This window comes from Cryptomeria japonica, chromosome 9, assembly GCF_030272615.1.
Source record: "Cryptomeria japonica chromosome 9, Sugi_1.0, whole genome shotgun sequence".
Taxonomy (NCBI): domain Eukaryota; kingdom Viridiplantae; phylum Streptophyta; class Pinopsida; order Cupressales; family Cupressaceae; genus Cryptomeria; species Cryptomeria japonica.
Genome location: NC_081413.1, coordinates 360,466,401 through 360,484,983, shown reverse-complemented (window position 1 = coordinate 360,484,983; position 18,583 = coordinate 360,466,401). Strand labels below are relative to the sequence as shown.

General features: G+C 37.3%; 1 protein-coding gene across 1 annotated transcript in view; it reads left to right on the top strand.

Annotated features, from left to right (window-relative positions):
* Positions 1 to 16,132: 16,132 nt before the first annotated feature.
* LOC131029684 (protein HIGH CHLOROPHYLL FLUORESCENCE PHENOTYPE 244, chloroplastic) overlaps positions 16,133 to 18,583 on the top strand; it is a 205,264-nt gene continuing 202,813 nt past the window's right edge. The window contains exon 1 of the mRNA XM_057960272.2: positions 16,133 to 16,376. Within this exon, the coding sequence (XP_057816255.2) occupies positions 16,295 to 16,376 (82 nt within the window). The 5' untranslated portion in view covers positions 16,133 to 16,294. The remainder of the gene's footprint in view (positions 16,377 to 18,583) is intronic.

The window sequence follows — 18,583 nt, the reverse complement described above, 5'->3', positions numbered from 1 at the left end:
GTCATTATGGTTCAATTATACCATTATGCTTGTATAAATTTTCAACATATCCAAACAACTCAATGATGATAAACACAAAGAAAGCAACAACATGTGACTATACAGGAATGACAAACATAAGAATGAGGATGATCAATTAGTTGCAAATCATTTTACAATTAGTTTCATATCATTTTACAATTAGTTGCATATCATTATCATTATCATACATCTCATTTTCAAGATACATCTCACATCATTATCATACATCTCATTTTCAAGATACAAATCTCACATCTCATACATCATGCATCATCCAGTCATATCCATCAAATATCAAAAACACATACATCTATCTAAAAGCATTTGCATCATCGTCATAGAATCATCAAAATCATATATAAAGCATCATCCATCAAACACATCACATGTGGAGCAAAGAAAACAATGTCGTATATATATCTAAAAAATGATCAAGTATACAAAAGATGGCATGTCTGTCCCAAATACAACAAATGATCAAAATACAATAGAGACAAGGTCTCTCAGGTATGACTATCTCCTGAGGGTGATAGTCTCGCGGAAGATGTCCCAGCACTGGGATCTCTAGATGGATCATGTCGAGGTGGCCCAGTCACACCTCTACTCTTTATTCTTGACTGACTCCGAGCTGATCGACTAGCATTAAAACTAGGAGCCCTCTGCTCTCTAGGGACGAGGTCCTCATACAACCGCATATAATACTCGACCACCATGGTAGTGTGTCATATCTCCCTCAGTGTATCTTGCATCGGGGCACTTGTTGTCGCTCTCTGCAGTCTCTCTGCAAGCTCCTTTGCTTGACCTTGACGCTCTCTCTCCATGTCCCGCTCTGCGGTAATCTGCGTAATCTGACGTTGATGCGCCAGTAACTATGTCTGCAGATGCTACATCGACAACTGTAAGGATCTAATCTGAGAATCCTCTCGATGAGTGGGAATCTAAATTTGGAGGGTTACCTATGTCGTGGTACCCCCTGTCCCTCTCCCTGTCCTCAACACTGGTGGGGGTAGAACATCTGACCTCCTCCTTTGAGTGGGCCATCTAAACTCATCCATCCCACCCACAACTACTCTAACCTCCCCTGCTCTCCCACCACCACCTCCAATCGCCAAACCTCCCCTCCCTCTCTCCTCCACTTCTTGCCACACTACTCTCTCTCCCCACATCTGTCTATCCCCACCATCTCCTCCTCTATCACCCTGCATCCCTCTATCCCCACCAACTCCTCCTCTATCTCCTCTCCTCCCCCTATCTCCTCTCCCTGCTCTATCTCCACGCCGACCTCAGCCACCTCCTCCACCATCTCCACTGTCATAAACTCTACCATCCCCACCTACCTCCTCAAGCTCCTCTCCCTCCTCTCTCCATCTACCTAGCCTCTCGGGTTGCTCATCCTCGTCATCATCAAAAGCGGGAATCATCTCTGCTGGATCAGATATCTGGGCTACAACATGAGCCACAAAGAGCGCTGCGAACTCCTTCGTCATCCCTGCATCCACTACCCAGTAGGCATAGTCCCATATCTGGCCGGCTTGGTGCATGTACTCCTCCACCACCACAACACTATCAACGGTTGGACCCCACTCCGACACATCCTGCCTCCAACGAGCATATAAGCATGCTCCCTGTGGTATACCCTATTGTCGACCATACTGTCACTGAACTCAGCTGTGCAGGAATCTCTCGATCATAAATGACATCTGCCCTATCAAAAATCAGGACATATATACATAGGACATCTCTATCCCATCCTCCTCCCACACCTCGCACTCCATATATGGTCTCCAGACAATCGTATCAATATCATCAAGCACCCTCCTCCAATGCTCTAATTTGCCCAGCTTATGCTGGACAACTATCCCTGTATATCCATATGCATAGGCGGGCCCAACCAACCTATCCTTGTCTGCAAGTGGCCTCGTTGTGGGAATGTGCTCCCATGCCCATACCTGTAACAAAGTAACCCCAGCTGATAAACTGCCATACCCCAAGTACACCACCTGATACAAATCTCTGTATAAGTGGGCCAACATAGCAGACCCCCATGCAAACCAGCGACCCTATGTCACCATATCCTCCAGGACTAACCCCCATCCCACTGCCAGTCCCTTTGACCTACGGTCGGGACATAAGAAGCCACCTATGAAACCTGCTAGTACTGATGGTAGTGGGGTATAGTCAAAATCAATAAACTCCTGCCAGAGGATCTCATACCCACAAATCATATCATCATGCAGAATCTGGCAAAGTGTCTTTGTCCCACCCTCCTCAGTCTGCTCATACAAAAATAGTGCACCTACCATAGGGATCCACAAAATCCAATAGCAATCCTCTGGTGAGACTGTAATCTTGTCTGTCACCAAGTGAAATGTGTGGGTGTCACTATGCCACCTCTCTACCAAAGTTGTCAATAAACCCCAGTTAATGATATACCAGGGCATCTCTAATAAAGAGGATAATCCGCATCTCTCAATAATATATCTGTCTACCTGTGTCAATCATGGAATCAAAGACCACGGCCTTGGAAATCTCTCTCGCGACTGAAGAACCCCAAGCCGCTCCTGTCACACACAAAACATGTCCAATATCAGTTCCCACATCAAATCAAATCCATATCAACATATCAAAAACACTAAAAATCAAATCAAGTTTCATATCAAATCCATATCAACATCAGATTCATATCAACTTGAAACACTGAATATCAAATCAAGTTTCATATCAGTTCCCACGTCAAATCAAATCCATATCAACATATCAAAATTCATATCAACTTGAAACACTGAAAATCAAATCAAGTTTCATATTAAATCCATATCAACATTAGATTCATATCAACTTAAAACACTGAAAATCAAATCAAGTTTCATATCAAACATCAACCATATCAAACATCACCATTCATATCAACTTGAAACAACACAAATCAAATCAAGTTTTTATCTGTCAAAATCTATATCAAGATTCCATATCAAACAAACAAAATCCATATCGAGAGACTCATATTAGACACCATATCGGAACTCATATCGGACATCATATTCATGACAAAAACAAATCAAAGATCTAAAACAATAGACACATCAAGATCACCATTAAAACAATCAGCTTGGAAATTCAATAAACAACAAATCTAAAAATTTATCAAAACAACACACATATCCGCACAGCAGGCACGCAGATTGGCTACCACACCCATCCATGAAAACTTGGCAGACACCTACTTACCCCAACCTATCTTCATTCCTCTCAAAATACCTCACAAAATCATACTTTCCATTATATTTTCTGCCTACGCGCTAAGAATTTTTCTCCATGCGCTAAGCTGCCACCTACGCGCTACCCTATTCTACCCATACGCCACCCTACTAACCCAATGCGCCAAGCTGCCACCTATGCACTACCCTATTCTACCCATACACTTCCATCTTTACCCTATGCACTAGGTTTCACCTACGTGCTACCCTTTAATCCCACTGCGCTACCCGGCTAACCCTATGCGCTACCCTTTCCCCCCTGCGCGCTATCCTATTAGCCCTATATGCTAAAACTACCTAATGCGCTAGCCTAAACCTGCTACGCGCTATGAAACCCCCACCCGGTGCTACCCTAATTCCAAAACTCTACGCACTCCAGTTTTTATTGTATGCGCTACGATGCATACCCCACGCGCTAACCCGTGAGATTCTGACATAAAAAATGAAAAACGTGCTTAAAAATGACAAATCAAAAAGCAAAAAGGGGCAAAATTTGATGACTTACAGGTGGACCATACGTGGCGGGCCTCTGGTACCGATGAAAGCGCTTGAATCGATGAGAAGCATGGGGAACCAGAATTTTGTCTTTCTCTCCAAATATCACTTTCTCCAAAGTCAACAAGCACAAATGATACAAATAAAACCACTTTTCACCTTTTTATAGGGTAAACAAAAATTAGGGTTAAGCAGTGAGACATGTATTTTGCTCGTGGTCTCGCTTCTAACCCTAACAAACATCATTATCGGTAGATAAATCAAATTGGCGCATTCAACACAGACAAAATTTTAAAAATGCGATGAAATCTACAAAAAATATCAAATCAACCAAATTTTCAAGTTTTTGATTCATCTCCCAAGAGGGCATTATTAACATCATTTACCAAAATCTGGGGCACGACATCGACATTTCGACACTGGTCAAATTTTGACGACACATCAATTTTCTTTGAATCAACATGTGCACACACGTCACTACAAAGAGGAGCAAAATGTAGACGCATAAAAATGACCACATTCCTAAATGAATATTTAATGTTCATTTTATTCTCATTCCTCTATTTTAGTTAAATCTAATTTAATTAAATCATCCACATTCCTCTATTTGATTAAATAAATTATTCAATTTATTTATTAAATTCACCTAAGCCTTTTATGTCATTTAATTAAATAAATCATTTTATTTAATTAAATCCCTTCTCTCTACTTTTAATTCAATTTACATTTAATTAAATTGTTCACTCCAAATAAATAAATCTAATTTATTTAAATCCTCTACTTGCAACCATAGTTGAAATAAAGTAATTTATTTTAATTAATTCTATTATCCCCCACGCACTTGCATTTTCCTACATCTCCCACTTGCCTCCTAAACCCCCTTTCTAAATTCTTCTAGAACCTATCTAATCCTAATCAATTAGCCTAAACCCTTCAATTATCCCCTTTCCCTAAATTTGAGCATGTCACTTCTCAAATTTGGAGTAAAGTCTTCCAAAGGCATTAAAGCCTTTATGCCTTCAACAAGGTAACTTGTTGAATACCCCCAAATTTGGAAGGACTCTTACAAATTTGTCCCCAGTCTTCCAAACCATTAATGATTAACTAACCCTTTGTGGCATGGTTAGAGACTTTTTTCCTAACTCAGCCCTCATCTAACCATAGGGTCTCATCAAGAATTCGTTGCTTTGACCATGGTTATTCCTTTAACCCTTGCACAAGAGTTTATCCTTTGAGTAAAAGCTTTATCCAATGGGTAATCTTAACCTAACCTTAACCCTTACCTCCTAAGGTAACCATGAGATCTTCTCAAGCATTTAATGCTTCTTACATCCCCTCTCAAGCAATTTTATGTTGATAATTGTCACCATTTCATTGGTGAGAATTGTAAACATGGATTGATAACTTTCAATCCTGACCCTTGATAAGATCATCTAATCTTGACCATCCATTGCCCTATTTTCCCTATAAATAGAGCCCTCATTCCCTCATTCTCATCATCCAAGTCTTTAGCATCACAATAATACTCATTTTTAGCAAGCATTTAGTCTCTCTTTGAAATAGAAATAAATCTAATAAGCAATTTAGAAGCATTTCTATTATCTTAGTTAATCATATAAACTAGTATATCATGTTAAGATAATATTTCACTAATCTTTTCATCTTATCCTCACTAGTTTAGTTCATTTGTTAAATCATGCATAGATGGGATGCATTCATACTAAGATTGATCAAAAGCATTCCTCATTCTCATGATTGTCATCCCTAAGTCACTTTGCTCAATGATCTGAGAGAAAAGGCATTGTCTTGAGGGGTCTTGTGAGATAGAAAACAATGGAATACCCCTTGGGAAGTTGAGCTATTCCATATAGCTCTATAACTTGCACCAAGAGTCCCATTGGTGTGTGGGCAAGTCATTGAATTTTGTAATTTTCATTTCATTGCCCCACTTTTCCCGCATACAATAAGAAAACTTATAACAAACTCCTAAGTGATCAACCCACGTCCCAAAGGAATAGGTGAGCAGTACTTATTATATTAGAATAAGTCAGCACATGAATGTAGAACACCAACAACTATCATGTTGCTGAGAAAATATAGTGCAACCTCCTTCCTAGATTTATGTTCCATCTGGAACAATCATGAATTCTCTATAGATCACCATGCTGAGGAAGTGGTCAATTGATTATGACCTTCTTCAATACTGCTCCACTTTGACTGGGTCTACATCCAGTGGCACGTTGTTGTGTCTTTTAACCGCAAGCTTAGTCATCCTTTCATCTTGGCTAACCCTGCATCATGGAGTTAATGTGCACAAAAGCATGTGTATCCATTGATGTTAACATAACATAAATTAAACCATATTTTAAGATTAATTTAGATAATTTGCATAGATTGGCTATATAAATATCTTTAGGTAACAACCTTGGGTCTAAGATAAATCATGTCCAAAGACACAACCAGGAAAGTCCTATGACCCATACATTACTTAAACATATGACCAAAGCAAGAGTTCTATGACAAAATTTGACAAAACGAAGCCATTATTTTGACTCATCAATAGATTCGGTCTGGTTTTGAGTATATTGCACCCTGTATAAGATAGATGATAGTGACAGGGATTGTTTGATGTTTGATTGATAGGACAATTTAATCATTCAAACTGTTGACTAGGGTGACAACTTGTTTGTTGTTGCATGATTTGTTAAGCATAGTATTTTAGATGTGTTTCATCTATTATATGCTCAAATATCTATCTTTGCATTGATGATTTATTAATGAAATGTAATTGTTGTTTTTGGTTTTTTATTGTTTTCCATTTTTTAGGGTTATTTTTATGTTATTTGATTTTTATTTTTTCAATTTCTACAGGACATTTATTAGGGATTATTTTAAGGATATTTTTCAAAAATTCTTGTTCTTTTTTTAAGGAAATTTTATGAATGTTGAAAAAAAAAACTATGTACGTGTTGCATCCTCTAATCTATTGGCAAGAAGGACTCCACCTGCCAAGCATATTTAAGAAATTGCCTCTAGTCTAGTTCAAGACTATTTACAATGGCCATGTGAAAGAAAACCAACATATGTACAAAGTATAAATTAGATGCAAAAGGAAATGACACTAAACATTGACTAGTATCAAGCCACAAGGGGATAATTAGATTTTACTGGAAATGGATGAAAGTGTTCTTATGGTGGCAGACATGTTACTAATGGAGCAATGATATATGGTGGTGTCATGACTTGCTACATGTGGCACTTTTTTTCCATGTTTTTACCATGTTACTTAACCAAAGCACCTTTTTGTCATGTTTTCACTATAGGGTGAATGATTTCTATTTACTTTTATTTTGGTCACACAAGATGCCTATTTTCTAGGTTTTCATCAAGATGACAATTTTTTTTTCGAGATCATTTTTTCATATTTTTTGATATTTTTTCAAGATCATTTAAAAAAAAATATTTTTCAAGACCATTTAAAATACTTATGGAGGTGCATGTTGTTAACCATATTTGAAAGTGGTCAACCTTGAGGCATTGCAAGCTAGTACACACCTAATCCATAAGTTGCAGTAACTATATAAGGTCCTAACCAATTAGGCTCAAACTTGCCTAGTTTTTCTTTGGCTTGTTGATTGTTTGGATTTTCTCTAAGGACTAGGTTACCAATGTCAAATTTTTGGCCTTTGACCTTCTTATTATAGCTCTAATGGATTTGATTTTGATAAGCTTTCAAATGAACTAGAGCAATCTATTATCTTTCATCCAACATTTCTAACTCATGTTGTTTGGATACCCTATAGTCCTCATCTTTAATTAGGTGCAACAAGGAAACTCTTAATGAAGGGATCTCAACCTCATCACCTGGGTCCACCTACAAACCAACTTTTGGGTTTGTACTATCCTCAAAATCTGCCTCCCCTTGAATATATGTCCTTCTAGTCAGCCTGGGTGGTTGGGATCCAACACCCAGTTGTCCCTGAGGCAAGCATTTCGCTATTAAAGTGACCAAAGATTCCCACCTGTAACCATCCTGAAACCCTTGCTCCATTGTACTCATACTCAACAATGTTATTGGTGCATTCAAAAGTTATTTTTTAAGACTTAGGAATAGCATCCCATTATGGAGTGACAAATAATATTCTTGCCCTCGAGCAATTTATTGTGTGTGAGCCATCAAAATAGAGCTTCCACTCAATGGAGGGTGTAACTGTAAATATTGACTCATCTGAAAATTTAGATAATAAGGGATGATAATTTGAAATTGGAGCATCTGAAAGTTGATTAACTATGACTTATCTATTTATTGATTTCTAATCTACATATTCAATGTCAAACTTGCTCAGGATCATATGTTGGCATTTGGCATAAATGATGTAGAATGAGATGATGCAGGTGATGCAGTTGAAGATGGATGACTGCAGTGGCAGAGGATAGAAGACTATTTGTGATGAAGAGATTGAGATTTTGTGATTAGATGACTTGATCATTTATTTGTTGTTGTCATTGATGGCCACTGATGTCAAATAATGATTACTAATGTTCCCGATGTTTTATTTTGTCGTCTAAGTGATTTGGTTTACCGGAAGACAGGGTTTACCAGTAAAGGATTGAATTCTGTGAATTAGGACTTTAATCGGTAAAGCAGAGATGTTTTGGTTGAATTGGACGATCGACGACTATTGGTGATTTTTGGTTTGGAATATGAGCTTGTATCATGGAAAGGAGTATCCGACCAGAATCAGAACTTGTGATGACTACTGAAAGGCTTGTTTCAAATTTCTGATGAACTTTTGCTAAGGTTTTAGTAAGGTTTAAGACTGGTGAAGATATCATCAAACCGGTAATTATTTTTGTTATGGCGGTGATTGATGACGAGTCTACATGAAGGTGGTAACATGGCACAACCTGCGTGAATGATTTGATTGTTGTTTTGATACGATTCAAGGAAGAATTTCTTGGGAAACAACGAAACGCTTAGTGGAGTGTTTTGAGGTTTTGACTTTGGTACAGTTTGGATTTTTCATGATGGGTTTCGATCAACCAATGGTTGATATTGCATTGTAATTTGATGTAATGATCTGAGATGATCTCTTATGATTTGTATTGTAATTTTATGATGTAATTAGGGTTTAGTGGTCGACCTAGTTGAGATGGCTATTTAGGCTAGCACAGTTGATATTTATGATGTCGATGTTCTTCAGAGAATGTGTTGAGCCATCCAAGAGAAGTGTGAGATCTTCTTGAGAGTTTAAGAGTGTTGAGCATAACTGGATCTGATTTTGCAAGCTGAGAAGAGCAAGTAACAAATCACTTTTTCACTATTGTTCCCTAACAGTTGCAGCAGGTTAAATCTTTTAACCAGGTAGGTCCTAACAGGCCTTAAACATTTAAGTCCCCTAATAGGGCATCTCTCAAAAGAGTGGTAAATACTCTTATGAGGTTGATCCTAACAAATCATCAAGCTCCTAACCAGGCTGCTAGGCAAATCCCTTAACCAGGTGACTCCTAACAAGGTCTGCTCCTAACAGGGTGTATTGTAAGCTCATAACAGGGCTAAACTCCTAACACGGTGTACTTCAAAAGAGTACAAATATTTGTGGGTGCCAACTCCCACCGTGGTTTTTCCCTATTTGGGTTTCCATGTCAAAAATTATGGTGTTCATGTGTGGAATTCTTTTCATGTGATGTTCTTGTTTATGTTAAATTTCATGCACTATTTCTGAGTACATTTGTTATGATGTTTTATCAGAAGATTATCAAAGGTTACCGGTACTGATAAGAGTTGGTAGAGAAAGTGTTTGATCTGATAGATGAAGGCAATGAGTTGGTAAATGATCAAATTTATATGACTGCTTAAGTGGTGAAAGAATTGATAGATGTGGTAAATGATTTGATTAATGTGTTAGCAAATCTAATAAAGAGGTTGTTAGATCTGATAAAAGAAGTTGAGATATTTAATAAATGATTTTAGATTTGATTTTGGTTTAAAGTTTCAATTGCTATTAATACCGATTCACCCCCCCTCTCAGTATTAACCGGATCCTCATAAGATTAATAATTGGTATCAGAGTTTTGATCCTTTGTGTGCAGAGAGCCTAACCGCTTGAGGGAAAGATTCCGAGGAAGTCAAGATGATGAGGAAAGAGGGTCCTAAGTTCAACAAGGATAACTACAAGATCTGGAAAGACAGAATGAATATCTACATCAAAGGTCTTGGTGTACAATATTGGAAGCAAGTTGAAACAAAATATGTTGCGCCTACTACCACTCCCTTGACACCAGATGAAATCAGAGAGCAGAAAGATAACATGCAAGCCTTAGAAGCTATTGTTAGTGTATACAACTAAAAATGGTCTGAAGATAATTTAAAATTAAATACGTAGTTATTTGATTAATTCCCCTTCCCAATTAATTGAATTCACAAGCAATTTGATTAATTTCTCTCTTCATCTACTAGTAAATAAATCTACATGATTTATTTATATAGTTCATTTCATATCCCCCTTTGATTAATTAATTCTAAATTAATTAATGTCCCCCCATATAAATCAATTCTTCTAATCCCTAATTAAGATTAACAAACTCAAGTTTGTTGAGATTAATTATCATTTTCCAATTATTTAAATTTCTAAATTCAAATGAGCACATGGCTCCTAACTTTTAACCACCTAACCTAACCATCCCCTAACCTAACCCATTCCACCTAACCTTGGGTTTAACTAACCCTATCCTATATTGCACATTCTAACCTCCTTATCCTAACCTCCCATGGTTTGAATATTTTCCCCTTGAGACACATGGCACTTATGCCACATGTTTCCTCCCTTGGACACTTTCCCTCTCATGAGCAAGGCTTCTTGACACTTGTCACCATAGAGATGACAAGTGTCTCTTCCTCCAGCCTCTTATCCAACTTCCTCAATCTTGGCCCTTGATATCTTCAGATCAGATCTAGACCGTCGATTCTTGCCACCTCAGCTTTGGCCTTGGAATTCCTATAAATATCCCCCATTTTGGAGCAATAAGGATCCCTTGCATTCATAGCTTTAGCATCATTACTATAGGAAAATAGAATTTTGGATTAATCATAGCATTGCATTTTATATCATTTTCATAATCAATCATGATCAAGTAGCTACTCAACTCTTGAGTTGCCACTTTGGAGGTCATTGCTCCGCTGAGAGCCAATCAATCCAACACCTTCAAAGTCCTCAAGAATAGAGGAAAATGGGACATTTCAAGGAAGGCTTGTGGTTTGCATCTTTAATCTAGTTTTCAATTAAGCTTTTCATTTATGTTTTATTGTCTCATTATATGTGTATGCCTTTCTATTTACCATATTTTTAGTATCACAGTCAGTACTTTATCTAATTCAAAATATATTGATGTTCAAGGATTGGAAACTGCAGGTGAGGTTTGGGAAAAGTTAGATATAATCTATGGAGGAGATGAGCATGTTCAAACAACCAAAGAGGAAAGCTTGAGAGGAAAGTTTGATGACATGAGAATGCTTGAAGGATAAAATATTGCACAGTATGGTCAGAGAATCAAAGAAATTGTTGGAGGTAAAATGGATGATGACACAATAGTAAGTAAAATGCTTGGAACTCTTCAACCTCAGTATGCTATAAGAGTATCTGCAATCCAATAACTTAGATATATTTCAAAGGAAAAGGTAACTGTTGATTCATTGATTGGTAAGCTTACAACTTTTGAGTTAAATAGTTTTGACAATAGTGTGACAAAATCTATTGAATCTGCCTTTAAACCTTCTGTTACCAGTTCATATGATAGAAAAGGAAAAGATCTATGTCAAAATCATGAGTGTGGGTCAAGTCATTGAATTAATCGGTGAAATGAAGACAATGAAGATCAAGTGATGGAACTTGAGGCACTGTTAGCAAAAACATTTCTAAGAAGCACCGGTAAGTATAAAGGAAAGCTACCTTTGAAGTGTTTCTCTTATAGTAAAATTGTTCATATTGCTGCTAACTATCCTAACAATGATAAGAAAGAGAAGTTTAGGAGATTCAAAGGAAAGGGCAAGAAATATTTTTATGTTGCAATAGATGAAGGTGTGACCGATGAGGAGTCTAATGATGAAGATGACAATGAGGAAATTGTGTTTGTAGCCATGAAGGAGGAACTAACAATTGAAAAGGTTCTGGTATCTCATATGGAAAATAGTGATGAATGGATTATAGACAGTGGCTTCTCACACCACATGACCGGAGACAAAAGTAAGTTCATAACCCTTGATGAATTTAATGGAGGTAGTGTTAGATTTGGAAATAACTCTCCCTGCATGGTGAAAGGTAAAGGTTCAATTTCTCTAAATGGGAAGAGTAATGTTGATGATGTGTTTTGGGTTGATGGTCTAAAGCATAATATTTTAAGTGTTGGTTAGCTCAATAATAAAGATTATTTCCTTGAGTTTAAAATTGGAGTCTGCATAATTCTTGGAGGTAATGGTGAACTTATTGCTACTGGGAAGCAAACTAGAGGTAACTTATTCCATTTGAATAGTAATATTAATAATTGTCTGGTTCCAAGAATGGAAGACAGTTGACTATGGCATAAAAGATGTTGTCATGTTAATTTTGATAATTTGGTTAAGCTAAGAAAGTCAAGTGTTGTAAGAAGATTGCCACAAATTGTCAAACCGGATAATGTGATATGTAAAGATTGTCAAATTGGTAAGATGACCTCTATTTCTTTCAACAACAAGAATTGTATTTTTGAGAATATTTTTGATTTGGTATGTACTGATCTATGTGGCCCTATGAGAACAAAGAGTTATTACGGTGATGGGTATTTTATGATTTTCACCGATGACTATTCTAAAATGATGTGGGTGACATTTTTGAAGGAGAAATCAGAAGCATTTAGTAAATTTAAATCAATTAAAGCTATGGTTGAGAATGAAACCGATAAGAACCTGAAGTGTTTAAGATCATACTAGGGAGGTGAATACACATTTGATGAATTTATTAAGTATTGTGATGAACATGGTATCAAGAGACAAATGTCTACTCTGACGACACCATAACAGAATGGCATAGCGGAAAGGATGAACGAAATAATAGTTGAAGTTGCAAGAACCATGTTATTATAGGGTGATGTATCTAAAATGTTTTGGAGAGAAGCGGTTAGCACTGATGTATACACTTTAAACTAGGTACTAGTGAAGAGAGGTAACAATAAGACACCCTATGAGCTATGGTATGGAAAAACTCCTTGTGTAAGTTATTTTAAAAAATTTGGAAGTCAATGTTTTATTAAGAGAGATAACTACACTGAGAAATTTGATGCAAAATCTGATGAAGGAATTTTTCTTGGTTACTCTTCTAAGAGTAAGGCATATAAATGTTACAATAAGAAAACTAAGAAAATTGTTGAAAGTGTTGATGTAAAAGTTGATGTTCTATCTAATAATTCTAAAGGTACAAGAAGATTAGAACCTGAAAAGGATGATAATGAGGAAAAACTTGTGATCATTGAACCAAAGGCAAAGAATAATGAAGAACCGGCAAATGCAGAATTAGATGCTCAACTGGTAAGCGATGACAGTGAGGAAGAAAATAAAGAACCCGATGCAGCGGATGTAGAACCGACACAAGTATGTTAGATTGAACGATTCACAAGAGAAAATAATTGGTGATAAGAATGCAGGTGTGCAAACCAGGAGAAATATCCGAGAGAACTCATGTTTGATATCTACAATAGAACCCAAGATAGTTAAGGAAGCACTAAAGGATGAACGATTGGGTGAATGCAATGAATAAATAATTAGATCAAATTGAGTAGAATCAGACATGCTCACTTATTCCTAGACTAGAGGATAAGAATGTAATTGGAACAAAATGGGTCTTTAGGAATAAATTGGATGAAGAAGGAAAAATTGTAACAAACAAGGCGAGGTTAGTCTGCAAAGGGTATGCTCAAGAAGAAGGTGATGATTATGGTAAAACATTTGCACCGGTTGCTAGATTAGAAGGAGTAAGGATGCTGTCAGTATTTGTTGCATATAAGGGATTCAAAGTTTATCAAATGGATGTCAAATTAGCCTATCTAAATGGAATTATAGAAAAAGAAGTATACGTTGAACAACCAGATGGATTTTCCTTGACTGACGATAAAGACATGGTGTGTAAATTACATAAAGCACTATATGGTCTAAAGTAGGCATTGAGAGCATGGTATGAGATATTACATGCACATTTGATCAAAATTGGATTCCAACGTACCAATGAGGACATCAACATTTATTTTAAGAGTGATGGAGACAAGATGCTAATAGCATAAGTGTTTGTAGATGACATAATTTTTGGTGGAAACGATGACATAATTCTTCTTCGGTTGATTCTGTCCATCCTTGAACAATGAAGGGTGACTCCTAGTGGAACCTGCTGCCCGAGGCTGAGTACCCCTTGCACTAGAACCTGAATTTGGAGCACTACCAATCTGCACACCTGATTGTCCACCAAGAGCTATAGACAAATTCTCCTTAACTAATCGAGCCTTCTCCACAACTACATCTTAGTTTTAGGTTCAAAGACCCAAACTCCACCACTGATACGGGCATTAAGGCCCCTAACAAAATGCTACACAAGCATGGCCTCATCATTCGCTATCATTGCATATTAGTTAAGTTCAAAGAACTTATGATCATACTGCTCAACAAACATAGCTGATTGTCGTAGGTCATGGAACTCATCTACCTTCCTCTATCTCTAGTGTTTTGACAAGAAGCAAGTATGAAACCTCTCTAAAAACATCTTCCATGAAACTGATGCAATATCCAAATGAAATTTTTGCTCCTCTAAATACCACCAAGTGGAAGAAAACCCACAAAAATGCATGATGACACACCTAGCCTTGGTGTTACTGCTATACAGACACATAGCAAAACACCAACCCAAGTCCAAATCCACGTCTCTGCCATTGTCCCACTATTGGATCCATCAAAAGTAGGAGATCGAGACCTAAGAAGGTCCCTCATATGTCCCACTAGAATAACATCTTGATCTGGAACCGTAGTGTCCCTCCCTCTCTGTCCTAATACTCGGTTCTACTTTGATGCTCAGCTCTATCATGATGCTCAAAATGATGAGACTCTCCCTACTAGTTGTCTTCCTGCCTCGGTCCCAAGCAAGCAAGAAGCTCCTGTAGAACATTAATCAACAGAGGAACTCCTTCATCACCCTGCTGGTTCTCACCTTGACCTTCCTCCTCCTAAGGGTTATGTTGTTGATCCTCTTGGCGAGCTCCTTCAAAAACCTCAAGATGAGGATTTTGTTGAGTACCCATACGATTACCTCGCCCACGACCTCTACCCCTAGGAGGCATCTTACCTAATACAAAACACAAGCCAAACTATAAGGCAAGATCTAGGGCAAACTACAACAAGGGAAACTTGGAAAGATGACTTCAAAGTTTATATACCCAAGATACACTACTAACACACACAATGGACTCATATGAAACTAGAGAACCTAGAGTATGAGCATGGGCTCTGATACCAAATGTCTATACATATACAACCATAAAATACACAGGCAGGTGAAAGAGAATCACAACATCACACCCTGCTCATATATGAGTGATGTGACATTGTCCCTTTCACATTCACAATAGTAAGACATCATAGCAAAAACATAACATAATAAATGACATCAACATCTTCCACATCTAATATAATCATAAAATAAGGGTTAGCACATGACAAGTCATCATAATTAATAAATATAAACCACATCTATTAAATAATGAATGCACACAAGTCAACCAAACATAAACCCTAACATCATCATAGGTTCCGAGTATAACATCATCCAACAATAGTAACATAATGTATCAAATGTCATCATAAAGTGTCTCAACATAAAGAGTCTAACATCAAGCAAAGAGTATCATAAACATAAATAAGTCCACAAGTATCTATCATAAGCATCATAAAAGAGTGTATCATGGAAGGGCACTATTTGAGTCTAATTGAACAAAATCGATACCCCTTAATCCTTGGCTCCCAACTCGACTAATATAAAAACCCTCCATCATTTTTTTTCAAAATATCAATAGTTTTATACTACAATCATATTTGACTTTTGTGTTTGAAAAAAATAATAAATGAATGGAAAGCTGTCCCTTGTCTATGAAGATATAGATCATATAAATAAAGATCTCTCAATTAACATTAGAGAGTGCCTTAAGGTATGTAAAACCACAATGGACTTAACAAATACAATCATCATCAGGGTTCCACAAGACACTTTTGAAGTCGAACAATAATAACTGACACCTAATACTCTCTTTTACTAGAAAAGCTTGATATCAAACATTATCCCCTCCATTCATGTGACCACTGCAGTTTGGGGAAACAAGCGGAGTGGGCTTACTTGACTGTCATATCCATTGAGTTGATGCGCACGACGTGGCGGAATGATGTGATGCAACACAAAATTTCATATCCTTTTCTGCTTAACTGACCCTTTCGTAGGGTGGGCAGCGCATTGGCGATGGCTTCCTTTGTTCATCGCCCTACTTTCTTGGGTTCTCAAATATGCCAAATTCAGGTGTTGCCCAAGCGTCGTTACTCTGGTAAGTTGCATCACAATTTCTCAAATCAATTCCCCATATCCTCCTCACGAATTGTAAAATTTTGACCACCTTTTAGTGAGCAAAAGAATTTATAAATGAGTTTAAATTGTAGTGTGTTAAGCGTGAAGAAAATTGGTCCCAATATTTCTTACAATCTGCGGAACAACCATAGCCACACTAAATTTAGGAAACGACTTTTGTTTTAAGGCGCATTTGTTGGGAATTGTAGTTGAAAATACTCAATTGGATTTGTCTCCTTTGAAGATTATGTTGCTCAACGTATATGCGAAACAATAGAGCATACATTGACCGTACATAGTACCCTGTTTCCGTTTGTCATAAACATCACATTTCCTTGCAGCTTTACTCGTCCCAATTCTTTGCAATAAAATATACTATTTACATGGCCACAAAAATTACTTGTAGATAGCTATTTGCTATATTCCACGAGAAGTTAATAAACAACCTGGAGATCATTCTAGTGAATTAAACAGTTATAACGGCCTTCTTTTTGAGTACACATATAATGGTGAATGAAGCTTCTATTGATGTCCACCCCACTGGAGTCTAGAAGGCTGCACCAAAGTAGCGCTTTTCAACTTTGACATAGTAAATTTCACAATTCTAGCTATATAGCTTTCACATAAATGATCATAATTCCATTTTTGTTGAGGACATTATCCAAAGCAAATCTGCTTTCATCATAGGATTCTCTTCTAATGTGAAATTTATATTTGTAATTGTTATTTTGCATTTTTGGAATTGTTTGGAATGAGAAGGTGATGCTAGTGTTGAGATACAGGGTTCCCTTTGTAGTGTTTCGAATCAAAGATGAGAACCATGCTCTAAAATGAAAGTTACCTTTTCCATTTGGCCACAGATGCTGTAGTTATTGTTAAAAATCATGATCACCCCTTCAAAATTTTGTACAAGCCTGTAGTTCTGTTTCTAAAGCTTGATCAAGTCTTAATATATAGAAGTCGCAATTAGAAAAGGTAAACCACCGCATCTAGGTCTAGAGCTTGAAAAGTCTGACGACAAATCCTGAGAGACATAACCAAAGGGTACGGTTATCCTCCTTGAGCATTATCGCCTTTCTTTGCCTTTTCAAGCTTCATTGTGGTTTTCATCCCTACTTTACTCCATTAACCCCATGCAAAAGAACTTTGTGATACTTCCATTTCGACACAGTTTTTGCAAAGGGAAGTCATGATCATGATCACCATGGGGCTTGATTTTGGGAGCGGATCTAAATCTCATAAAAGAGACTACATTGGGAAGGCACGGCAGCTGTATGAATTCACATAGTTCTATGCTGCACTAGCGATGATATCTCATCAAGATCTAAGAGTGAAAACATGAAGCATGATGACATCTTTTTCCAAGCTGCATGAGATTCACATTAATAACAATTGCTTTGTGAAAGCTCTCAATCAGAGAATAACCAGTTCAGGATTAATCATTAGAGAGGATAAATCAATTGTTTGCCACCAGGAGGTTCGGCCTGCAAGATCCATCATGGACCTGGAACAAGGCAGTCATACTTATCCCGGAAGCAGGTTGATCCTTATATTGATGATTTTATCATTGCACAATTCCAAGGTGGCAATCCACTTTAGAGGTAGTTGAGAGACCCCTTTCTAATCTTTTTACCTTGGTCTTTATGATAGGGTTATTTCCTAATCATTACAATCGATCGTAACAATTTACTCTACCAAGCCCCAGGCAGTAAGCTGAAATGAGTGGGTTGCAATCAATGTGCTTTCTCAAAGTGTCATTGGAGCTTATATGCCAGGGCTTCTTAAACACATTTTCCAATAGAAAGGTTGTTAAAAGAAGCAACAAACACCTCTTAAAGGATTTAAAATAGAGACCAAGGTATTACAAATGCAAGCGACTAATCGTCTGTGCTCATCAATCTACAATTTTTCCTTCTTCAAATGCAAATATGAAAGAATCTGCAAACCGGGAAGTTGTTTTGCTTCTCCCTTTAGATTTCTCTTCACTGAAGAAACTACCTGCCACATGCCAGACAATTTCCTTTCTTCTTTAGTCTGCAAGGTTGTCCATGGCTGACAATTCGATGCACTAACTCAACTAATTCAAACTATGTGAGATTTTCACTAAGTTGCCAAATCGGGTATGGTTGCATGGGTATGGTATGCTGGTATGACAAGTTTTTTCTGGGGGATCGGGTATGCTTTGGT